Source organism: Empidonax traillii, unplaced genomic scaffold, assembly GCF_003031625.1.
Source record: "Empidonax traillii isolate 1590-97213 ecotype Southwest subspecies unplaced genomic scaffold, ASM303162v1 scaffold8:size5222938, whole genome shotgun sequence".
Lineage (NCBI taxonomy): Eukaryota > Metazoa > Chordata > Aves > Passeriformes > Tyrannidae > Empidonax > Empidonax traillii.
Window position 1 is genome coordinate 4,892,564 of NW_020955201.1, and position 25,671 is coordinate 4,918,234.

At 41.0% G+C, this 25,671-nt stretch overlaps 1 protein-coding gene across 5 annotated transcripts in view; it reads left to right on the forward strand.

The window, feature by feature from the left end:
• Positions 1-24,607, forward strand: part of KANK1 (KN motif and ankyrin repeat domains 1) — a 107,040-nt gene extending 82,433 nt beyond the window's left edge. For 3 of the 5 annotated variants that reach the window (XM_027883747.1, XM_027883754.1, XM_027883729.1), the window contains 9 exons: positions 9,205-9,423; positions 10,242-10,350; positions 11,359-11,568; positions 13,140-13,227; positions 15,903-16,134; positions 20,160-20,302; positions 20,837-21,037; positions 22,763-22,861; positions 23,628-24,607. In XM_027883747.1, the coding sequence (XP_027739548.1) occupies positions 9,205-9,423; positions 10,242-10,350; positions 11,359-11,568; positions 13,140-13,227; positions 15,903-16,134; positions 20,160-20,302; positions 20,837-21,037; positions 22,763-22,861; positions 23,628-23,690 (1,364 nt within the window). In that variant the 3' untranslated portion in view covers positions 23,691-24,607. The remainder of the gene's footprint in view (positions 1-9,204; positions 9,424-10,241; positions 10,351-11,358; positions 11,569-13,139; positions 13,228-15,902; positions 16,135-20,159; positions 20,303-20,836; positions 21,038-22,762; positions 22,862-23,627) is intronic. The other 2 variants (XM_027883739.1, XR_003571224.1) reach the window with 2 other exon arrangements.
• The last annotated feature ends 1,064 nt before the right edge of the window (positions 24,608-25,671 follow it).

Here is a 25,671-nt window from a genome sequence, read left to right on the forward strand (position 1 = left end):
TTTGAGGTTAATGCCTGTGGGTTTGGAATTTTAAACTTGGCATGCAGTTTTTAAAAACTACAGTGTCAGATTTGACAGAGTCGAAAGTCATGTACAGTGTCCATATCAAAATGAGCTGTTTCCACAGACGTTTCTGTGGATTTTGTAGTGTTTCTTTCATTACCTTTGTTCCTTATGCTGCTCAGACAGAGCTGTGGGGTGCTTTCCCCGTTCCAGCCAGCAGGGCTGATTACTTTATAGTAGGGAACTCCAGAGCACTTCACAGAAACCACATCTTGCGTCTACTCTGTTCCAGTAACTGTCGTAATCCCCAATTACAGCCTCATGTTTGAAGGGCGTAATTACTGCTGAAGGTTTTGGTGATACTGAAGAAAGGCAAGAATTGAGATTTAAATACTCCTTGCCTTTTATTTATTAATTTTAAAATATAGACAATTAGTTTGAGGGATTCTTTATTCCCTGGGGTAAAGTTGATTACTTCTTAAATTATTACTACTACTACTATTATTATTATTAGTGTGTCTGATAGTCTAGTTTAAAAATTAGCGAATTTTTTCTAGTTTCTTATTGGTGAATCCAATCACATTACTATTAAATTTATAAACAGTGGATTGCTGGAAACCACTATGTAATGCCTAGCAGTGACTGTTAGATACTGTCTTCTTGGTCCTGCCATACAGTGGCTGAAACAAGAGGTTAAGGGAATAGGAAAAACTAATGCAAATTCATCTGTGTTCTGGATGCTGAATTGGGAAAAAACCCTTGAATAAATACCATTTAATGTCAGCATAATATTATTGGCTAATCCACAGCTATATAAAGCTCTTGTAGCTTATTTACTGTCTTAAAATTTACCTATTTTTGTTAAAATGCAGTTTGGTAAATCTGAGTCTTTTCAGTGCATGTACTAAATAGAACCATCCATTATATGAGTGAAGTAAAAGGTTTGGCTTCCCACAGTAAAGCAATAAGCAACACTAATGTAGTGGTAAAGAAAATGTATTATATTCTGTCTGCATACATGCAATATGACACTGTATATGTAATATTATTATCTTTCTGGTATGCCCTTTATATTTTGGTCCTCTTACAAGTAGTGATATAATAATAAGGGTATCTAGCAGACACCAAAAAAACATGAACCAGAATTATCACTAGCTGTAACTCCATAATTCCATTCCCAGCTTTTACTTCACAGTATCAGATGTGTAGTCTAGGGACTTGCAAGTATTAAGACACAGGTGGAGCAGTGGATCATATTTTACTAAAAAATGTTTGTACTTGGATTCAGATTTCACATTCTTGATAAAATTATTCTGGAATAATTTTATTTTAACTTGTACTGCCATTATGTTCAGCCATGGATGCTGAGTGTAAAATTTCTTTATTTTTAGTCCCTCATGAGAACTATATGCCTTCATTGCATACATAAATCAAGCGCTAGGCTGTAACAGTTTAGACTCGTGGAGAATTGGAGTGGAAAAGAGGTCTTAAGCCTGAAATGTTACTCTGTCTTTTTCTATTAATCTTGAAAATATTGTCTTCCCTGCGTTTATCTGCTGCTTGTGCTGCCTGTTACTGTGGTTTTACAGATCATGTGTTACATATTTCTGTAGCAGGATTTTTGCTGAATAAAGCACTAACATAAATGATCTGTAAACACTGGAACTAACAAAGCCTTTTTTTTTTTCCATGCCTCAGTATCTCATGATAACTTGTGAGGTCTTAATAAGTCTTTCCTTACATTTGGGTCTCTTGGATGTAGCTTTTCAGGTGTTTCATGTGAAATAAGCCAGTGCCATTTTTCCAGGCCTGGCATCTCAGCTTGATTTCTGTAAAGCTTGTATAAACACAAAAATCTTTCAGAGCACTGAGTCTCTGTTCTGATTTGGCTAAAATAAGCAATCAAGTTTAAGTTATTGAGAGAAGTGTGACCTCAAAGCCTCATTTTCTTAGAAAAACAGGCTCAAAATGGAGGCAGAAGTTTCTAGTTTCCAATCAGCATCAGTAGCATTAATGTTTTATTCAAAGAGTATCCTTAGGAAGCATCTCTTAAATGACATTTCCTTTTAGGGCAAAAATACCTGAGCTGGCACTGAGGCATGTAATTTGGCTACCAGTTTGCTACTTAGTGGCCTATTCTGCTTCTGAGGTGGACCATCAGTCAAATTCTCAGCTTTACAAGATTTTTTTTCTGTTAATGCTGGGGAGTGGGTGTGCTGCAGGGACCTCTGCCAACGCACAACCCCTGACACAGCTTATGGCATGTGATTGAGGCACAGTAAGAGAGCTGGAGCCTGCTGAGCAGGACATGGGTCAGCAGTTTTTGTTTCTAGACACCTGTGACCTCTGAGATGATCTCTGAAACTAGTCCATTAGCAATTAGTATTTTGCTTGTTGCAAAATAATCACTTTCACTTCTGTAATTAGGCAACGTGTATTTACATATGCACTATTTTTCAGAAGCCCTAGTGACCTCAGGGAAATCTAACCCACTGGCCAGACGAGCTGAGTTTCACTCTGCAAAGTCACGTTAGCTGGCATCGATAACCTGTGTGTCCAGCTGGATGTGGGTCACAAACCTAGGTGCTAACTGATCCCTATTCTTAGACCAGGCAGCATGTAAGAGGACTAAGAGAGGCGAGTGCATTCAGATTCTCTGTTTGTTGGATGGATTTTGAAAGAAGTTTCAGAATGTTGCATTTAAATGTGCATGTGATGTGTTTTGCAAAATACCAGCCAGAGGCCTCCTGTCTCTTGTAGGGGTTTTAATTACATGGACTTTTCACTAGTCTTGTAGATTAATGTCTTTCACTGTCAAGAAGTTTTCAAGGATGGTATTTAAAAAACAACTTATGTACCATTGCCCTGAAAAATTATTTGATCATATTTGACCTGAAAACGTGTGGTTATTTTGCCTCAGTGTTCTCTAGATATCAGTTTTATGGTTACTTTTCAGAGCAATCCTGACTGAGCACTCCAGTGAAAACATTAAACTAGTTAATCATCATGAGGAAGGAGGCAACTTCTTGAGTTAATATTTGAGGGAGTGAAAGGAAGTGGGAAAAAAATGGTATCAGAAAGTCTCAAGGGAAAGGAAATCCTGATGTGCCATCTGGTGGAAAGGTCTTCCAAAGTTTTCAAGACTAAAGTTTCAACCAGAGCGGGGGTGGCAGGCTGAGAGACAATGAAAAGACCAAAGGACCAACGATAGCCTGAGAAGCCTCTGGTTGTCCAAAATTCATGTGTAGGACTAATTAAATATTGTGGCTATGGTTGTTTCTGTGTTGTCATTTGTAATGCAGGAAACTGGAGAAAGTTGTTTTATTCTCTTTACAGCTCTTCTGTTTGACAGTCCTTTCTGTCAAAGACTGTGTGGCTTGAGGGGTTGGTAGCTCCTCTCCTGGCAGCATGGACCATACTATTTCAGTTGAAGATCTGGGGCTTGCCTGAGGCTCAGGAGCCAGTGCTGATATGGTGCAGCCACGTTAGCACCCAAAGCTGTGAGCTGCTACAAATCACACTGGTTGTCTGCATCTATGCAAGTGAAGGAAGCCCTCAGCTTCAACTCTGCCACAGATGCGTGCCTTAAATCACCAGTTCCAGTTTCTATACAGATGTGTTTTTTCATGTAACAAACAGGATCTATGCACCTGTCTTCTGGGAAGAAGGTGACTGGTGGTTAGCATTTTCCATATTCCCTGGAAGGTAGTGCATGATGCAGAACAGCCATACAGATGGCCCCACGTGTGTGCCAAATGAGTACTGTTTATTTATGTGTGTGTGGTTGGCATCTTGGAGAATAGGGTACTTCCTCTGCTTTTTTCATATGGTGGGTGGTGTCTGTTGACCTGCTAGTTGTGACAAAATGCAAAGCTTAAGGATATGTTATTAAAAAATGTAGCAACCTCTGTATTAGGAGCCAAGGTGTTTAGTAGGGTTTTTTGGTTTTAAATATCTGTACAGTTATACCAGAAGAGAAGCAGAGACCTGCTCAGTCATTGTCCTATAAGGGCATTATTCAAATTAAACTCCATAAACGTCTTTACAGACATTTCACATACTTCCCCTGGTCATGCATTAACAGAAACTTACTATTACTGTTGTTATTATTGTTACAATATTTGCTGGTTTCACTGTGGCAGCACTACATGTGGAGTTTGAATCTGAAAGCTGCTCTATCCCCTCATTTCTGCTTCAGTTAATTAAGAGCATAGTTTGCAGCAGTATAAATTATTTTTCCCTTCAAATCTATTGCTGCTGAAACAGTAGCCAGCTGCAGCCTGCTAGGCTGTTAGATAAAACCCCAGTTCCCTCCCTATGCTGTGGCACAGGTTCATAATGATCAGGCACTAAGCTTTGTCTAGAGTTCAACTCCCATGGTTAACAGGCACATCTATGAATATTTAATGAAAGGAGATTCCCATTTTTCCAAGAAAGCGTTTTCACATTTCAGCAACAATAAAGTATCAGCTGAGAAGATCAAATTCTCATGAATGAGAAAGAAAGAAGTACTCTGAGATGATCTTGCTGATGTGCATCATGAGATACTTAGATCCACCTCTCATCAGGGAAAGGAAGTATGGCTTTCACCAAGCCTCACATGCAGTTGTTGTGGGAAAGAGAGCATTTCATAAATAAGATTATTTGCTGCTTCACCAATGTGTGAATGGAAAGCAGCTTCTCAACACGGAAAAAAAAGTTAGAGTGAAAATGAGATTGTTCCAGCAGTCCTGTCAAAGGAGCCCTCATCTTGTTAGAAGGTGTGTTTTCCCTGGAGCCAAATGGTAGTTCGGCATTTGTCTGTGCCTGTGCCCTGGGTGAATCTGCCTTCTATCAGTTTATTGTATAACAAGCGCGTGTGTGGCAGAATTTTGTTCTGAAATTTTAAATTGGCTGACTTTTAACTAGCAATGGCTCAAAAATATCTTTTAAAATGAAACTATGCTCTAGTCTTCTGAAGGTAACATTTATCAGTTGGATGAGTTACTGTCAATCATTGTAAATGTTTAAACATAACGTGTTTGCTCATCTCTGCCTTTTTATTTACTTTAGTAGAATAGGGTTTTTTCTTCAATACTTCTGATTTGTATACCAAGTGGAAAGTGAGTTAAAATTATTTATGTGAAACAGTAATTTTTAAAGCATTAAGCAAAATAAGATTTAAAACCACTGGAGGAGACTTTGGGTTCTTCAGTTACAATAATTTCCTAAGTAGCTTATTGCTACTGTGAAGAAATCATGCAGTGTGAAAGAGAAGTATTTCCTTGCTGTAAATGCTCCAGACAATATTTATACACTTTCTTTATTCCCTACAGTCTCTGGGGAATGTATAACTTGTATCATTGACCATTATGAAGATATTAACCTGATCAACTGGTTAAAAATAAAATCTTTGTGCAGTTACTGCATAGGCAGTAACCTCTTACTCTTTTTTAAGCTAGAAGCCTGTGGTGTTTCTGCAGGAGAGCTAGATTCTCATCCTGAGGCTGTTTAATTCCCTGGCCTTGTTTGCACTTCTCATGATTTCCAGTGGTATAAAACTATTGTCAAACTAAATTAGTTTTATAATAATACTTTGATTTGTTTCCATCAGACTAAATGGAAATCTTCAAAATTAGGTAAAGACTTCTGTTACCATGAGTTCATCACAAATGCAAAGGAATCCAGATGAGTACCCCTGAACCAGCCTATGCTGTCATAAATGGGAAGAAAGGTCTGCAGTTAGGAAAGAAAATTGCATGTTAATAACAATAAATGGATTTTATATGTAATATAAATGGCACGGTAATCTGCTGCTGCTCTGTAGTAGTTTTGCAGTCACCCTGTTTTAAATTGGTGAGATTTTCAAAAGAAGCACAAATGATTGATAAGAGGAGGTTCCTTATAAAAAATTAAAACATGGTGCTTGTATTCCCTCAAACCACTGAAGATGCTTCAGTCACTTGTTTCCCTCTGAAACTGATGAGAGCAGCTTTCTGTGTGTTTATGTACAGTTGAAGTCTATAAGTTTTTTGTTTTGTCTTATGATACTTCTGCCTCTAAATTACTCCTGAGATTTTCCAAGCTCCCCTGCTATGTTGCAAAATACACTCATAACTTCTGGGCAGCTCCATGCTGTAGTTAGCTGGGCTATATCAGTACTTAGAAACTTGTGTCAAGTTTGCAGTATTTGCCCGCAACAGTAGACTAAGGCAAAGCAGCAGGGCAGATCTTCCCGATAGGCTCTGTCTGGAGGCAGTGTCTAGCTAAGCACTGAACTTGTTGGCTGATTTGCACCATGACCTGGAGAAGGATTCTGCTCAAGCATACTTGAGGTTTCTGTGAGGTGAGAGGAAGCGTTTGTTATCAGACTTGCGTAGACTGATGGTAATCTTCAGGCAGGGTTTTGTTTCTCTCTGGAGAGAGGCCTCCAACCCCAACAGCAACCCTGCAGTCCTGCTGGAGGAAGAGGGAACTCAACTCATTCAGCTTTTTGGTATGTGCAGCAGGTTGGTCCATTAAATCATTGACTGTAAGGTTGAATGGCGCAGCTCCCTCCTTCATCGTTTTTTCTGATTGATCAGCCTTGGTTGGTGCTCTCCAAGCATCTTTACCTTGGCTGTTTTGAAAAGGGGAAGACCTGGGAGCTGACATTAAATGCTAATTAATGGCTTGCAGTTTTAGTGCTGAGTTTGACCCAAAGCTCTCTTTCCCTCATCAATGGGTACTGTGAGTGAAGTAAGTGTAGAGTAACAGCTTTGCTGGAAGAATGACAGCACTGACCGGTTTGTCTAATGCACACTTGTTGTCTGCTTGCTCTCAAGCCTTGATGTCATCCTCTTTTGTCCAGCTGAGAAGGACCCCTTTTCTTCCTTGTTGGAAGGCATAGATGTCGTGCCCTAGATCCTGAACTCAGTGTGGTGCCCCTCAGCCACTGACACCTGAACCAGAGGAGGGGACGTACAGGGTCTTGTTGCACTGGTGGCAGGTTTAGCTAATAGGCAGGCTGTGAGTCTGAGGAGCAAAGGCTGCTACTGTCTCTGTCCTTTCTATCTGTCCTACCCTGCAGCTCCATCCCCCATGTGTCCCAGAGCAGGAGGGAGACACCTGGGGAAATTCAGGCTTAGGGGGAATGACAGGGCACACCAAGGTGCTGTTGGTTTTCCTCAGGCTGGTGTCCTGCTGGAGTCCTGCCGGCTGCTCTCAGCTCAGGCACACACAAACCCAGCTGACATGCCACAGTTGTCACAGCTGTTTTTGTGGGAGAACTGTGATGCGTGACAGAGGATGCAGAGAGTTCTGCTGAAAGCAAATCTGGGCATCTTTGGAAGCTTTGCATATCCCTGACGCTTCAGAGCAGGTCTCCTCTGCTCCCTCCCATGTTCTCGGAGGCAAGGCTGGAGCAGAAGGGGTGACATGTAAAACCAGCCCAGGCAGTCCCACCACCAGCTGCAGCTGGAAGTGGTTGCTGTGTTTGGTACTCTTGCATTGTAGCTGTCATCACTCCAAGCAAGTGGAGGGAGAGACAGTTCCCTTGTTTTTCAGCTAAGGGAATTTAAAAATCCTTGGGTTTGGCTCAGTGCTCCACTACCTTGGCAGCCCTCTTCTCCTTGGCTGTTGGATGAAGGATGATGCTCACTGTTGGGAAGAGACCCAACCAAAGTCAGTTGCAAAGTGGGGAGAGCTGCAGGAACAAGGGACTCCCCTCTTCCTTCATATATGGGTGTCCATTTTGTCCCAAGCGCACAGACGTGTCTCTAGAAGAGTTGCTCCACTCCAGGGGCCCTGTGGTAGCTGTCACTTTCAACACACACAAACACCCACTCCCTCTTACCACTTAAGTAGAAGCTTTTTGGCTATACCTGTAGTGATTTATGGCTGTTGATACCCTGCTGTGTGCCTTTCCCTGCAGGCGGCTTCCCACTGTAGCTTGGAGGAGCTATAGGCTATGGTGGAAGTTTGCAATCGGTCTCACTGCTGGAAAAGGTACCTTGGGAAATGCATGTAGGCTGAGTCTCAGCTGGGAATTCAAAGGCTTGGGTGGGAATGGGAGCAAAGAGGAGGAAGCTGCTGGAAAGTGACAATGTTTGGAAAAATCAGCTTCAATAGGAAAAAAAATAGGTGAAGTAAGAAGTGGGAAAGGCAGTCTAGCAAGAACAGCTTGCTAGACAAAGATGTAGCTGTGTTTCTAAAAATTAATGTTTGGAATATACCTTACTACAGTATGTTAGCATGCTGTGCAGTGCAACTCATGTGGACACCAATGTGGAGACTGTGGCTTAATTCTTGATAAATACAAAGGCAGAAAAATATGGAGGCACATGTGATTGAATGCTAATAAGATCACTTAGGGAGGAATATGTGTGTGAAAAAAAAAAACCCGTGTGTTCCACAAGCAAAAGTGTTTGTGCAGATTTGTAGAGCATTTGTAATAGCACAGCTGGAGGAACTCCAGGGGAATCTGTAAAAGTGTGTGCGTAATTAGCACTGCCTTTTAAATACACAAAGGGAAAAAAATGAGTGAATGCCAGCAAATCAGCAAGGGGAAAAAATATAACCCAAACATTTGGAATTTGATTTAAATACAACTACCAGCTCAGTACAATCCTGTCAAAAAAGAAAGGAAAAAAAAAAAAAAGGAAAGAAAGAAATATAGTGTGTGGGAGTTTATTGCAGTTGTCTCAGTAACTTGGTTAAGCATATAGCTTTCAGAATTAGTCAGAGTGATGGCAAAAAGGAAAATTTCCTGACAAATTTCTGGTTTCATGGAAAATTACATTCTCTAAAAAACAAGTGCAATAAAAAGCTTACTGCTCTTGGAGAAAGACCCTGCAGAGGAGCTGTGAGTGTGCTTTGCTCTTCAGGCATGTCAGCAAGGAGCAGATCAGTGAGCCCACCCTGAGCCAGGGTGGCAGGAGGTCATTGCACATAATGAAAGAGAAGGGAAAGGAAGCACCATTCCTTTCATGTGTTTAAAAGCCCACATCTTTATAGTTTTTCCTTGTATTGAATATTTTCACTGAAAGAAGAATTTGCAGCTATTTTTTGCATTTTCTGAAAGCAATCACAGTCTTTCCTTAGAAGTCCTTAGAAAAGAGTATTTTAAAGCACAAGTGGTGCCCTTTCTCTTCCAGTTTGGGTTTTTTCCCCTCTGTTGAACACAGTGCTGGCGGAAGTACTTCGGTCTGACTTCTCCATGATGCCTTCTGTCTTCTCTGGCAGGTGCTACTTTGGAGTACATCCCGCATGGCCAACTTGCAAACACTCACTTAACTTCAAATTTGCAAACGCTGAAATTGGAGCAGGACATTGTACCTGCTGAGGAGGAGAGGAAGATTCCCCTGGTGGAAACTGTTCGAGGAAGGAAGTCCTTTTCTTCTCAGGATAAAACTCTCACTCCAATTAACCTGACAGATGACCAGCTTGCCTCAGGCCTCTATGGTAAAAACTGACTCACATTCACCTTTCATCATTGTAGTGGAGTCTGAATATGAAATACAGTTAAAAAGGGTTTTCTGTGTTATCAAAAATGTAAAAGCATGAAAAGATGCAGCTACAGGGAAAGTCATAGTTTGAGACCCTGTGTCTGCAGATAGTGCTTAGGTTTTAAATGGCAGATTGTAGCATCAGTGAAATGTCATTTGGTGTCTTCATAAGAAAAATGTACTGAAAGAGTTAATAATTATTTTTTAAAATACTTAAATTTGTATGAATGTTTTACCTGTCTTATGCTTAGAGATTGGTTTAAAAGTTGTTTCAATGAGTACTAAAATCTAAAAGACCAGTCTTGATTGAACCTCCCCACCCTGTTGAATAGTTTATTGTTAAACATGCTTTCTGTATTGTTTAAATATGCTGTCTGTACTAATGCATTCATTCTGGAAAAGAACTACTGCTCTCTGGCACCAAGAATTAATATTTTCTCAAGAGAGCAGACTAACTCCTTTCAGCATTATAAGTTTTTCACAAATAGCAAAGAAAAACAAAAAGCCCGTGTTTTTTCCCAAAGTTTTCTAAAGCATCATAAAGATTAGCAGCATGTTGGCAGATGGGAAAGCTGGCTTCACTAGTTTCCAGAGTTCTTCTATATTTCCAGTATGCATCTTACACCATGACTGTATGTATAAAAATATTAGAAAACTCAGCTTCAGTTGGTAAATTAAACAGCTTTTTGTTTTAAAAAATTGTCTAAAGCTGCTGCAGTCAAAGCTGGCTACAGGTTTGTACTAATATGTGTGCTTTGTCTCCCTTTTTAACAGTATGTACTAATAACGAAAACACCCTTAAATCTATCATGAAGAAAAGGGATGGGAAGAAGGATTTGAGCAACACCAAGAAGAACCTGCAGTTTGTCGGCATTAATGGGGGGTAAGAGACCTGTCTCCAAAACATCTGTTGTTTAAGCACTGTAGTACTTTCACAGTGGGTAAGACAGGAAGAACCCAGGAGCATGTGCATAGCTTGGGCCTGTCCTTCAGGCTGAGGTGCATCTGAAGGAAGGTATCAGAAGGAAGAACAAGACAGCTGAGCTCATCTTAATCCTCTTGTGCAGTCAAGTGATATATGGCATCAGTCTCTAATACCTGTACGTGAGATTGCTGCCAAATTTAACACAGGAAAATTAAACGAGTTCAGCCATGGGGACATTCCTCAGGCAATGCTTTAGTAAGGATAACTTGTAAATATGTTTGGCAGCTGACAAGGACAACACTGTAAAATTAAACAGTACAGCAAGAGATGGCATTGCCCAAAAATTAATTTTTCATGCTTTGTGTTAGATAAATACAGAAACTTTACTACACAAATACAGAAAACAGTATGGAAAATTTTTGTCTTCTAAAATACTACTTGCCCTTGCAGAATGTTGCAAAGAACTTGAAAATGGTTTCATCAAATTGTTTTATACAGCTTTTCTAGCCCTTTCCTCAGATTAGGTTTTCTTTAGTACAAATGCTTTGTGCAGTATATAGCCTAAATATCCCAATTACTTAATTTCATACATATTGACTAAAAGTACCATTACTTATAGTGGGGGAATGTTACCATAGGTTTGGTACCTTCTGCTTATATCTGACTAGTAAGGCAATAACACACTTTACTCTGAAAAAAGTAATTTCATTTTGGGGATAAGACAGTGTCTGACAGAATGTTCAGATTTCTGTTTAAAAAAGGTTATTCTTTCATTACACACTGTGTACATACTAATGACAGTGTCAGTTGGCCTTGACACTGAGTTCAGTGAGTAGAAAAGGTTTCTGAGTGGACGACAGGAGGACTAAGCCTTTGCAAGATATTTTTCCACTTGCACCAGTGCAAGCAGGTACTGACCACTGCTGAATGGCACTGAGCAGGCACCCCTGCCCATTCTTCCCACAGGTACGAGACCACATCCAGCGATGACTCCAGCTCTGAGGAGAGCTCCTCATCAGATTCAGAGGAGGAGTGCGAGGGCCACGAGTACCCCTGCGACGGGCATGCAGAGGAGAAGCAGCCCGCTCCACACGCTGCAGAGGTCTGTGCTGTGGGGGCAGAGAAGGACATCCCTCTCCCAGAGTGTGAGGCCGAAGAGGTGGAAATCAGAGAGAGGTAGGCTGCTCGCCCTCTCCAGAGTGCCTCTGAGGAGGTCACTGCTGCCTCGTGGCATGGAGTAAACAGTGGGCTGTGCTGCTGGTGGAAAAAGCATCAGCCCCATCGTTGGTTGACTGCTGCCCACTTCCCTCCAGCTTGAGAGGATAGCCAGAGGTGGTTTCATGGCAAAACAGACTTGTGTGAGCAGGGAGAAGGTGTCCTTTTCAGCAGCTGACTCCACTGACTTTAAATGGTCCATTAATGGTGAGACCCGGGTGGCTCACCCAGCAGAGACTCTCCCAGGTCACAAATGGCACTTGTTTGGGAGCAGGCAATGCCTTATGAATGGCCTGATCTGTGAAACAAACAAGCAAATGAGTCTGGAGCCATGCACACCAGGCCAGCAGCCTGCTGGGAATTGCACCTTCCATGGCATCTCAGCCATGGCTGGTACTGCTCAGTGAGAGGATGGGACATTGTCCAGCCCTCAGATCATATGCTTCATGTGAGATCATATACTGTACTCTACTTCTAAGGTCACTATCACACACTTTTTCAGCATTTCATGTCTTAAACTACTTTTCAAATTGCTGGAATTGGACTGGGTAAGATAGGATTTGACAGACAAGGCTTTTCTTTTTGGATATACAGAAAACAATAGTGTCATGAGTTTTTACTGATTCTTCATTAGTAAATGGTAAAAGGAAGTATAAACATAGACAGGGAAGGGATATTTTATAGATAGTGGGTTTGCTAGGGGTTTACAGGTGTGCTAGCTTGGAAAATTAGGTAGGTGGAATAATAACAGTAAAAGAGCTAAAACAAAATTAATATCCTGTTTCACTGGAGGTGTAGCTGAGCATCAAGTTATCTGTAATTGTCAGCTGCTAAATAAAAGAGATGCAGAAATTAATAATTAAGAGCTTGGAGACCTTGGAGCTGTGTCTTTTGAAGTGCTCTGAGCTTGCTTTATACAATACTCTAGGATAGCCTGTTATTTTACAGGTGGCATAGAAAGATGGGCAGTTCCTCAGAAGAGCTCTCTAATTTACATTTATCCTAGCGGGGGTGGTTGTGAAGAGGAGTAGCAGGACAGCTTAGATAGCCATGTGTGCTTGAGGAATGTGTTCTTTGCAAGCTAACTGCCCTGGCAGTGCCCTTTGAGGGGAAGGGGCAGGGCACATAGCTAAGCTACACATGGACATGGTCCATGCCGCGGTGGAGCATTCCATTGCTCTGGAAGCACTAGCAGATGGCTTGTAACTCAGGAGGGCTAAAATGCCCACCTTACCCACAGAGTGGGCTAGCTTCTCTGCTTTCTGGGAGAAAATTCCTAAAAAATTGCCATTAACCTCTCTGCAGGTTATAGGCAGCGATGGTTGGCCACAGTGACATGTGGGACAGGCACAGACTTCATTTTCAGCACTACTATGACAAGAGAAGAGCTGCCAGAGTGGCTTCTGCATGGCAGCAGCATATGGCTTGCCTGAAAAAATTAATTCCCATAGAACTTTCAGAAGGATAAATGTTTGTATGCTGAAACGTTAAGAGAAAAATTGAAACGTAGTATATGTTGCTGTCTTCTTCAGATACGAGCTAAGTGAAAAGATGCTTTCTGCCTGTCACCTGCTGAGAAACAACATTGATGACCCCAAGACGTTAACCAACAAAGATGTGGTAAGCAATACAGGGTAAAATTCTCTCTGAGATGCAATACAAAACTTCAGGGAAGGATGACTTGTGGTTTTGCAGGACTAGCATTGCAGTGGCTAAGCAGAAGAGGATTTCATCTTTCCTGCAAGGGTCTCAAAGCTCTTTACATCAGGAGACTTTTGTCCAGAGAATGTATTTGTGCTTTGTGTGCTTGGGTGTTGTCACACAAGGTACACACATAAAGATAGTAATGAAAGTGCAGTTTCAACAGATCTGTGCATTCCTGTGTTATTTTTGTAAGTGTTGCTTTAGCACTGCTGTAGGCAGCTCTTAGGTCTCACATTAGGAGACTGTATGCCGTAAGAAGACTCTTACTTCCTACGACAAAAGCTCATAGTCTATTCTGAAACTGAGGTGATCTGCCTTCTTCTAAGCTGAGGGATGCTGTTTGTCTCACTTACTGCACTGGTGGTTTTATCAGTGCTGCAGAGAATAAGGAGTATTCATTGTTAATACTCATTCTCAAGAAATAGAACTGCCTCATATACAAATTGCCTATACTGCCTTGTGAGGGCAATCTGAAAGCAAAGGAACACTGCTTAATGATATGAAACTGAATTTTGCATTTCTTACAGTTGTGTAGTGATCTAAAGGGCAATAATCCAGTGATCTCCTCTACCATAAAGCATCTGCAGTTTCTTAAAGACAGTTATATTGTGTGTATGACACAGTAATATTCTCTGTGTCCAATTCTGACATTTGTGGTCCAGGGAATGTTTTGAAAGCTTGTTTAATACAGTTTTGACAGGTAGTTTTTAATCATGTATCTGTCCATTGGGAGTAGTTTAGGCATTCAGACAACAAATGCTGTAGGCCCTGTTGGAGTTGTAAGTGTCAAAAATGGCATAACCACATGATAATTTCTGCCTTGGAAGTATAATTTGAATTTACGTTTTTCTTTCTTGTGCTCAAAGAGTCTTCCAGCACAGGTAGGTGGAAACTACAGACTCATCAGCTCTTGTTCTCTGTCTGTCTGCTGGTAAAGGAGTTTTGTCCAAACAGGTTAAATGTCAGTACCGCTAAGGATCTATATAAGTTATCCCAACCTCTTCCAGCTCTTATGGCTTCTGATTACACCAGGAAGAGCTGCGGATGCTTATTTTGGAATGAATTACTTGAATAAAAAGAAGTATGCTATTTACTTGATAATGTGTGTGATTCTGTGACTAAAAATAATTTCTAAGTGGTGTTTTGCACTCAGTAGCACTTAAAATTAAAAAAAAATATATATTTTGTCACCTTATGACCACTTTTCTGTTTCAATTCTATATGTTCACAATACACATGATCCAACTCAAATAGTTGGTCTTTGTCAGTTTTCATTCTGTAAATGTTTCTGTAGCACAGTTGTATATGTAGTACTGATGTGTGTAGAGTATTCTCTCTTTACCAGACACACACCACCTGTAGAGCTAATGTGGTGTTTTCCCTAGAGGCTAGATAAGCTTTCTCAGTGTCTTCTCTGCAAAATTGTCCTTGAATTTACTGGCCACCTTGCACCTGGGAGGTTAGGAGGAGGATATGCTGGTCCTTCCAGGTTTCAGAAACTGCCTCTCAAAGTCAGAGCTGGTGGTGACTGCGGAAGCCTCCTTTGCTCACAGCAAGATCTGCTCTACCTACATTTTTCCCAACAGATAAGTTCCCTGGCCTAAGAGGCTCCTACTGCTCCACCCCTAGTCAATACTAATGTGAAAGTTTATCCTGATTATGTAGCCCGCATCTTCTCATTGCAGTTAAAAGCTTTTGCTATGACAAGCAGCCATCCTTCAGGTGAAGAACAGGTTCTTTCTTCTCTTACTGCAACAGTCTTTTGCCCGTGAAAAGGTTACAGGGTTCTTTTCCGTGGCAGTTGTTTCAGCATCTCCAGTCCCTCCTGTCTGTCCCATAGGTCAGATTTCCTTGACTTCTTATCATTCTTGCTGTTCACCTTTGAAATTGTTTCATATAAATCTTTTGTGTCCTTCAGTGATCAGACCACACAAAGTAGTTCAGCTGTTGCCTTCACAGCAATAGGCAGAGACTGCATCACATGCTGTGCAAACTATAAATCTTTTTATTCACCCCAAAACAGTATTTGCCTTTTTTATTACACTGTGATGTTGTTGTCTTGGATTCAGCTTGTAATCATCTGTAATAACCAGCTCTTCTCCTGCAAAACTGCTGTCCAGCCAGTTTCTCATATACTTGATGCATTTGATAATTTGTGCCTAATTGACTTAGCATGCTGTTGTTTTAAGTCCAGTGAGAAATGTGCATTTTCCCTGCTCTCAGCCTTGTGTTTATTAGTGATTCATAAACTTAGTTAAGTATTTGATGGAAATGGTTACTCCAGGTCTTTTTTTTCTGTTCACGAGTATTTGATAACCATTAATTCTTGGAGGATGAGATTAATTCTGGAAGTAATCTCATGAATGTCCTCAGAGGGGAATAATTCCTGAAAATCAGGTGAAGTGAGAGGAGTGGTTTTAAAGAAGGGTTTAGTCAGAGGGGAAGCTTCAGTCTGTCATCTTGTTTGTGAGCTGAATTCTTTCTTTCCACATTGGAGTAAAAAAGGCTTGACCTGCACTGTTGACTTGTGGGATGGAAAATCTTTTAAATAGATTGCCCATATGTAAATTTTTCTGTTTTGGTTTTGGCAGAGGTTTTGTTTAAATACCATCCAGCATGAGTGGTTTCGTGTCTCGAGTCAGAAGTCTGCTGTCCCTGAAATGGTTGGAGACTACATAACTGCTTTTGAAGAGATTTCTCCTGCTGTCCTCAGACATATCATCAATATGGCAGATGGAAATGGAAACACAGCTCTGCATTACAGTGTCTCACATTCTAACTTTGAAATTGTAAAGCTGCTTCTGGATGCAAGTAGGTTAACAGGTTTGCTTAATTTTTTTTTAATTATTATTGGGTTTTGTAGTTCCACAGGTAAAATTCTTGAAGAACAAGAGATCAAGTTTGAGCTTTTTCCAGCTAATGTTTTAACTCTTAACAGTTAAATGGTAGTTCACTTAGGTAGTCTGGAATCTTTGTTTCTAGCACTAGCTTTTGAGATGATGTTTCTTGAAAAAGTTCTTAAAACACTCAAGTAAATTATACAGAATTGACCAGTGTTTGAGACTTACAGTTAGATCCCTGACTTTTGGACTGTAGTTCCAAGTTCAGCAACACCACTAGTTTTCTCCAGAGGCAGTGCAGCTGCTGCTCAGTCAGGTGTAGGGTGCTGGTGTTGGAAGATTCATTGAGGTATAAACATCCATCCTAAATACTCAAACTAGTCTAGTTCTAGCTTACTAAAGCAATGCAAAACCTTTTTTTGGTCACCACTTTGGCACATCTGTTCTGCCTTTCTGAGAAACTGGAGCAGTATGACATTCTGTCACAGAAAAGCATTTTCCTGATTCCTAAGCAATATGATGATGCTTTTGTTGTTGCTTCCTTTTCTTCATCCCCTTGCAGAGAGGGTAGTGGTCAAGGAGAGACTCCAGAGCATCTTCTCCCCACATGCAATGTGCCAGATGGTAGCCAGCAGAAGGTATCACATTGGAAATGGTCCCAGGCAGGATATGATCTCTTTAAGCTCTGTTTGCTCCCTGAGTGAAGTTTGTTTCTCTAAACTAGTTATAAAACCTGTCACGGTTGGTTTTGAAAGGTTAACTTGGCCAGTAACACGTCTGGAGTGTAAGCCAAGCAATATGTCGTGGTTTTGCTTTGGGTCAATTTTGCTTTCCACTCCCTACACAATTACTACTAGTTGAGAGAAGGTATTTGCAGACAAAAGAGAGACAGGATTTGGGGTAAATAGTATAAACATTTATTACTAGTAAAATAAAAACTGCTAATAAATTAAAAACTAAAGAACTATATCTACAACAATTTTTACTCAAGTTGAAGTGCTATATATATACAGAAATACTTCTTCCCCTTTTATACTAGTCCAAGGAGAAGAAGTCGTCTTATTCTTTGTTTTCGGAGTTCCAGCTCTCTCTCTCCCTCTTTAGTAATAGATTTTCAGTAGCAGCAGTATTTTTGTTGCAGCTGGAATCTTTTCTCTCTCTTTTTCGCTCTGTGTTGGCTTCCAGGGCTGGACTTACCCCCCTCCTGGGCTAAGACCGAAGGCTGGAGGTTACTCAGGTCCCGAAGGGTTTTTTCTTCCATAGGCTTGCAAGGGGACACTTGCTTACTGTGGATCTTCTTCCACAGGGTTACAGGGGATAATGGCTTAAGAGTTCACCCCTGTTTCCCTATGGAGGTTCCTCCCCATGGGAGAACAGTCCTTGATAGACTTCTCGGCATGGGTCTAGCACAAATCCACACACACACAGATTCTAACATTTTACATGGGCCATCTCGCTCCAGCATGAGATTTCTCAAGGTTACAAAATCTTCAACAGCAGTATAGATACACACACACACAGATCTCAGTATTTTACCTGAGTCGTCACTGCTCCAGCACAGGTTCCCCTCAGGGTCACAAATCTCCACCAGGATTCTGCCTCACTTCAGTCCTTCTTATGAAGTTTCGGTTCTCTTTGGTACATCCACAGACTTCTTTATCAGCCGCATGGGGAGTCTCCTTACTCCAACAAACTTTTACAAGTAGCAGGGTTTACTTTTCAGTCTTTTCGCTGCTGAAGAGAGAGAGCGAAAAGGCAGGGGGGAAACAAGCCCCCCCTTTCGCACTTTACTTTTCTTGCTGCAGCTTCAGCTGCCAGCTTCGACTTTAAAAGTTCCGTTACCTTTCGGCTGGAATTCTTCCATAGCTGTTTCTGTTCAAGTAGTCCATCTTTTAAACTTTTTTCTTCTTCACTCTTGTACAAGAGAGAAGGAAGGACTTCAGTACTGCACCTACTCCCCCCACCCCGGCCCAAGCCAGAGGAGGAGGGAGTCTGGCCCTGCTTGGGCCCGCTATTCTTCTCCCTTACATGGCTGCTGCTACTAATTTCAACTGCGACAACAACCTTCTCTTCCGTTTTCTTGAAGATGTAATTAGCAAAGGCGTTTCTGGACTTTTGATTGGCCTTTTTGTCCGGAAATTACCTGGACAAAACCATCCTCAGCCCCAGGGATGGGCTGATGGGCAAAACCACGACACAATATTCATAAATCCAGAAGGGTAGCATCAGATAAACAAGGATATTTATGATACAAATCTCAGTTTTCATAATCCAGCACATCTGTCACACATGCAGAGATTTTCTCAGCAGCAAAGTGAGCTCTTTGAAATCTCTGATCCTGTTTGAAGTCACTCTTCCTGTTGGGAAGAGTGAGTCATGGCAGGGGAATTCAGGGAATGTCAGGAGCACAGTGAAATGCAGCAGGCTGGCTCTGCAGCAAATCAGTGGTGGGAGGAAACTGCCCCTCTCTCCCCTAGGTATCTCAGGGTAGCAGGAACATGCTCATCTCTTGCTGGAAGTTAGGACCTCCTGTAGGTTCCAGCAGCTGGTGTATGCCTGTGAACACCAAGGGTTAACTGTAAAATACAACAACTGTGACTAGTGGCTGGTAGTCCTCTCTATGGGAGAACACTGCTTGTGCCAGCACCTGGAAAATGTTTTCAAGCAGGCAGATTCCTTCAGGTTTCAGCAGTTGTCCTCTGGACTGTGTCTGAATGGTCACCATGATCAGCTTTGCAGTGTGGTTACATCACAGGCAGATTCTTGGTCCAAGAATCCATGTCTGTGTGTTTGGTGGGAAGAGAGAATGAGATCAGACAACCCTCCATATCACCAAGCAGAGTCACCAAGAGGACAAGTAGGAGAACAGTTTTGTTCATTAGCCGTATGGAAAAGGAGCTGAAATGTGACCTCAGAAAACACGCTCTGCTGAAGTAGTCTAGTCAGGGTAGGAACACATCACTTCCAAAAATTATTCACCACTCATGATGTAATGATGTAGCAAGAGTGTTCTGTGGCTTCATGGAAGTGTTGTCTAAAAGTAGTAAGGTAACATCACTGATGTCTATGAAACATGAAAAAATGTGCATTTTTCTTACATCTGCACTTGTATTCAAGCTTCTGAAATGTTCTTTTTGCTGAAAAAAGAAAATGCTTAGGCAATAAATCTGAAGAATTTCTTGGAACATTTTTGCAACTGTGGTACAATTTAACCCCTAGTCTAGAGATACTGTTTATGTAAGTCTGAGTCCCTGCTTTTCAATAAGATAAGCACACTGAAAACCCTGCTCCCTGGTAAACCAATAAGCTCTGATGAACTTCTGCCAAATTCTAGGAACAGATAGAGACTGGAGGTAAGATCTGAACAAAAAGGAGAACTGTTGTCAGTTGCTGTCACTGGTCAGAGTACTTGACTGTATTTGTTCCCAGAGTGGTTTTGTTCACATTTAGACACGCTGTAGAACTGGAAGCAGCCTTTTATTTAAAGGGGTCTTTCTTGGCAACTCTAAGACATGTTAAAGTACACTTGCAGATCTTAAAAATAACACTAATTACAGGAAAATGTTTGTGCTGAGGAGATAAAGCTTTTTAACTGACTGTGTTGACGAACCATTTTTGTTTTGCAGTGTGGATGCCCTCAGGAGAAGAGCTTAAGGACTCTCCTGATGGTATTTCTGACCCTGATGGCCATGTCAAATTTCAGACTGCTTGCTTTTACAAAAAAAATAAAAAAGTACAAAGAAAGCCCTAAATGATAACATATAAAATGTCTTTGTGTTCTCTCTTGTGTTATACACATAGTAGAAAAGAATTCTTTTCTTTCTCAGGCTCAAGAGCTCCCCTGTTTATTTTTTATTTTTACACTTTCCCTTGAATTGCTTCCATTATGAAAGCAATTGCTGCTTTTTTTTTAATAGGCTGCTCTACTAACAGTTTATTCAGTTGATTAGCACAATTACTGCTTTTTGTGTTCTTGCTTTCCAAAGAAATTATGTCATCCCTCTGCAGATGTCTGCAACGTAAATCATCAGAACAAGGCTGGTTATACCCCTATCATGCTTGCTGCGCTTGCAGCTGTGGAAGCGGAGAAGGACATGAGGATAGTGGAGGAACTGTTCAGCTATGGGGATGTGAATGCTAAAGCCAGCCAGGTCAGTCAAATGGTTCATGAGGCACACTTTGCATTCCTATGACCTTTTATCTTTCCTTCCACGCTCCCATCCCTGCTCTATTGGTTCAGCTTTTCAACTCATTCACTTTCACCACCTGTGGGTTTTTTGTGTATGTTCTTGATTGCTGGATACAAAATGGAGCCATGAAAGAACAGTTGAGCCTCAGGTCTGGACCTCTTCTAAAAATGAATGTTGAATATTATATGAAAGAACTATTACTGAATTTTAGGAGGCATTTACAAATTCTGTGGCATTTAGCTCCTTCCAAAGAACTGTAGATGTCTGGAAATAGGTTGGATATCTTTCACTAATTCAATAAATAGCTAAGTGAATGTGGGATATATGATGCATGAAAGGTATTTAAATAATGGCAATCCAAGCCCTGAGGGTTCTGTTTAAGATAACGATTTCTTTTCCCCAGAAGAAGCATAGTGTCAAAAAAAAAAAAAGTGTTCATGCTTTGTCACTGATTGTCTCTGTATTTATTTGGGTTTTATTCTTCTTTCCCTGCAGGCTGGTCAGACTGCACTGATGCTAGCTGTGAGTCATGGTCGGATAGACATGGTTAAAGCTTTGCTGGCCTGTGGTGCAGATGTCAATATCCAGGATGATGAGGGTTCTACAGCTCTGATGTGTGCTAGTGAGCATGGACATGTGGAGATTGTTAAACTTCTGCTGGCTCAGCCTGGATGTAATGGCACCCTGGAGGACAATGTGAGTTGCCTTTCCATACTGTACTACTGAAATCTGCTTAGGTGAATCTCTAACTCAAAGTGCTGAAGTACCAACCACATGAATCTTCTGCTTAATGGTAGTAAGTGCTGTGATTATTAGGCTAGTATTTTTACTTTTCTAACAGACCTACCTGGTAGCCATTCCTTTGGTTAGCTGTAGTGGCCAGAACAGAAAAAAATATTTGTTAGCTAACAGTAAAACATCTTCCCTTCATCCATTCCTTCCTCCTTTCACGGGAGTTTTCCAGTTTTCAATTAGGACCTTATCTGGTGACTTAAAGCCTTTCTGTATTGCTTTTCTGCTTGTGGCAAACATTAATTCTCTCGATGACTTCTACACCGTGACTTTTGAGAGTACAGATTTGGGCTCAGTCATGAAGCTCTGTTGTCCTGACAATAAAAGAGATACAGACTGTGACTTCAGTGCCAAGTGAGAGAGCAGTGGGTGGTTGGTGGTTGAATCTGTTGCAGAGAAGCAGAGACATCATTTCTCTTCATTCACTCACCTGCTGGAGGAGGCAGCTCAGCTACCTGATAGTACTAGCAGTGTGTAATAGCTGGCCTGAGGAGTGTAACAAACACTTTGGGGCAATCTAGATAACTGCAGCCAGGATGCTGTTAGAACTCTTAGTCACAAAGTCAATAATTTAAAAATCTTTATGGGGATGTTACAGTTAAGTATTCCTGTAGCCAGTTTCACACTGTGCATTTGTAGTGCATTATATTGCATTGTAGTGGACAGCTGTTCTAGCTCCCTGTCTGCTTTATGTGTAGTTGCTCCTGTAGTCTTATGAGATTTTCCATGTGCACCCTCTCTGTCATGTTGTATTCTGGAAAAAGGGTTTACAGTTTAAAACTGGAGCAGACCTCTCCAACACCAATACCAGTGCTATGGCCATGGCAGGAATATGTGTTCCATACCTGTGAGAGCACATTTGAATTACAGGCATTATTGTGGAAACTTCTGTGTGCAAGAGCACAAAACCAGGCAGGGAACCAACCAGCAAGCCAGGGGATACCTGACATCTACTTTTTCCTGGACCAAACATGGTCTAAAGCCAAAATAGCAGATCAGTAAATTATGCTTTCAGCAAAACCAGTTTTTGCTTGTAGCACCCTGAACAACTGTGGTTCTGAAAGCAATAATATCTTCTGAGAAACTGAGGTGACCGTATTTAACCAAGAAAGTCCATTTGGTTATATTTAGACTTTCATTAAGGAATGTTTGGAATTATGAGTGCAAATTCTCCTAGTGTTAATGGGACCTCTAACACAACAATTATCATTGTAATACAGCAATTATCATTATATTTGATAAGCATTTATCCCTCCCTTATCTTCTCTTCCACTTGTTTTTGACATTGTAGTTTCTCTCAGACAGCCCAATCTTCTGAAATCACTGGTCGTACCCAGCACTACATGTAACATTATTATAATAATGGTGTGCTTATTCTTCCTCAACAGTAATCAAGAGTCCTTGTTGTGAGAAATTATGAGGCTCTGACAGCTGGACTGCCTCATAAAACAGCAGTGCAAGGCTTACAATAAAAGAAATGAAACAAGACTCTAAATTAACCTAACTGTCTGTATGAGCAGCCGGGCCTCCACTTCATAACTTCCCTTCTCTGTGGGCTGATGGGACTTCTAAGAGATCTGTTAATGCATACAAGCACTAATTCTCCTGTTTCTTCCTTTCTCCTCTCAGGATGGCAGCACAGCACTTTCAATAGCCCTGGAAGCTGGACATAAGGACATAGCAGTTCTCCTTTATGCTCATGTCAACTTTTCCAAAACCCAGTCACCGGTTAGTACATAACCTCCTGTAGTTTATGTTTTAACTTGCTGCTCCTGAACATAATACTAAAACGTAAACAAGAAATTAACCCCCTTGTAGCTGTACAGCAGTACAGCACATGAAATTTCAAGTTTATTCACAGGATCATTTTTGTGCTGCTAAGTGGACTGTACTTTTTAAAATGCAGGTTGACTGCAAAAGGTTGAAGCCTGGCTGAGGGATACTTCCTCCTCCTCCTCTTTTTCCTCCTCTTTTTCCTCCTCTTTTTCCTCCTCTTTTTCCTCCTCTTTTTCCTCCTCTTTTTCCTCCTCTTTTTCCTCCTCTTTTTCCTCCTCTTTTTCCTCTTCTTCCTCCTCCCTTTTATCTAGAGATACAGATAGCTCACTAGCAAGGTTCACTGACACTGCCTCGTGCTGTTGTATTACTGTAATGCTAATCATTGACTTGGTCACCCAAAGATAACTGTTTCTGGCATTAGAGCTGTCCTAGGTGTTCTGGCAACTATCCACCCCTTCTCTAGCCCTGACTCACTCTTCTGATAAACTGCTGCTAAGCATTTCACTGTCTAAAAAACATGCACTCTCAATTAGGAGGCTGTATGATAGCTGGCAATGTTCTTCCTAAAATTAACAAAAAAAAAACAAAAACAAAAACAAAACGATTTGTCTGTACAATTGAAGGCAAAGGATTGAACAGAGTAATTTTAAGTGTTGTGTTCACTAGCAGCTGGCTGGAGTAATTTCTCTTTGATTAATTGTTCTTTCTTCTTTTCTAGGGCACTCCTAGGCTTAGCAGAAGGACATCTCCTGGTCCCACCCACAGAGGCACGTTTGAGTAGTAGTGCATGAATATCTGTAAAAAATCTCTATGCCATCTTTAAGCTGCTAAATGTTACTGTTTCACTGAGACAGATACTGAATGTAATTGTCTTGTGCCTGAACTCACCAGCAAAGCGAAAGCAGAGATCTAGTGCTAAAGATAGAAAACTGTTAACTTGAAGCAAGCATATAGTTAAGTAGTGCCTAGCAGAGAACCTTAGCCAGAACTGGTCTTTTGCTCACATACTCATCATTCTGAACACTGACATAAATCCTGTTTTTCTTTGCTGTAGGTTATCCTCTCCTGTGTTATGTGCGCCCTAAGACTTCTAAAACTATCCATGCAGGGGTGTCCTAGTGGCTTCTTTTTAGTCATTCTAAAATATATTTACTGTGCCTAGACTTTATCACAGTAAATTTTTCATAGATTTCATTCCAACATGATTTTCATGTTTTTAATTATTTGAAATTCAGGAGTTGCAGTTGCTTATATAGTCAGCTCCATGGATCTTGAGCTGGTGGGTGAGTGGGTAGGTATTGGGGATAGAGCCTTTTGTCAGGTCTGAAGTTCACTAAATAAGTTGTTGCTAATTGGGGATAATGTATAATTTTTTATATAAAAGATACTAGTGTCTATAAAATTAATTCGCACAGTATTTTCAACATTTTATATTCCTTAATAATTAAAATCTACATGAAGAATTACATGTCACCATATTTTTATTAACTGTATCAGTCTATAAGCTCCATACATGTTTATCGGAGAATAAAATTAGAGTTGTATATTCCCCTTGAGTGGAATTGAGTGTAGTTCTCAGTGCGTATTTATGGAATGCTATTACCTTGTCACATTCACTGTAGTCATGTGTATTGAAATGTTTGAAGTGCCTTAGAGTCTTGCCATATTTTCAGAATAAAATTTCATTATGCTGTTTTACTCCTCTCCTGTTTTACTTGTGATTTGTGCTTATCCAGAAAGGCTGCACACTGCAGTAAGAAAACAAGCTAGATTGGTAAATCAAGGCAGGGAGGACAGGATAGCTCAACCCTTGGGGACTGCTGATGTGAGCAGCATTGGTGCCTACCCAAGCTTTTTCCTGCTGACTGGAAGAAAGCTTTGCCCAAGGTGATCTACCTTCACTGTTATTGCACAGGTTGCAAAGGCTGGACCCTTTGCTGTTTGGGTGAGAAGTGGCCTCTCTCCCAGCCACATGAAGCATCATGGGGAGGCACCAAAGGACCACACTCAAGCAGTTTACTGCAACTCAAAAATAGTTACCAACGGCAATAAAAACCTTTGAGCTTTATCTTGCAAGCAATCCTGGCAGCATGGTGAAAGGGATGCTTTCTAAATGGTATTGGAGCAAGTTCTAAGCTAGTGCCTTCATACCCTTGTCAGTTCAGACCTACCTGACAAGACAGACAAACACACCTCAATGCCTTCCTTCAGGTTACTCTGTGTCCTTCCTCCTCCTCTCCTTAAGTCCTTATCAAACAGCTTTTCCCTTTGAAACAGGGACCCACTGAAGCCATTCTCACTTGGCCTGCACTGAATTGGTGACTTGGACTGCCAAGAAGTTTCTGTGCTGGTTTGGTCCAGTGCTTCAGGTACTATGTGATAACTAGTGCCAGACTGATACCACAGTGCTGGCAAGTGTTCCTTGGACAAAGGGCAAGTGAAGTATCTCTGGTGAGGGGGGACATATCTTAAAACAGTGGTCCTAAACAAGGCACTCCACCCTTTGAGATCAGTCTGTTTTTACTATTGCACCCCTCTGGCCAACTCTTCTTCTCATTCTTCACTTAGAATCTATGTATGGATGCTCTCTGATGTGCATCCTATACACTAGTTACAGAGGTATGTCACCCAACAAGCCAAATTACTGTGAAAATAAGGTCTTCCCTCTGACACCAGATTGACAGCAAACAGCAGCAGTAGCTGCAAAAAAAAAAAAAAAAAAAAAAAAAAAAAAAAAAAAAAAAAAAAAAAAAAAAAAAAAA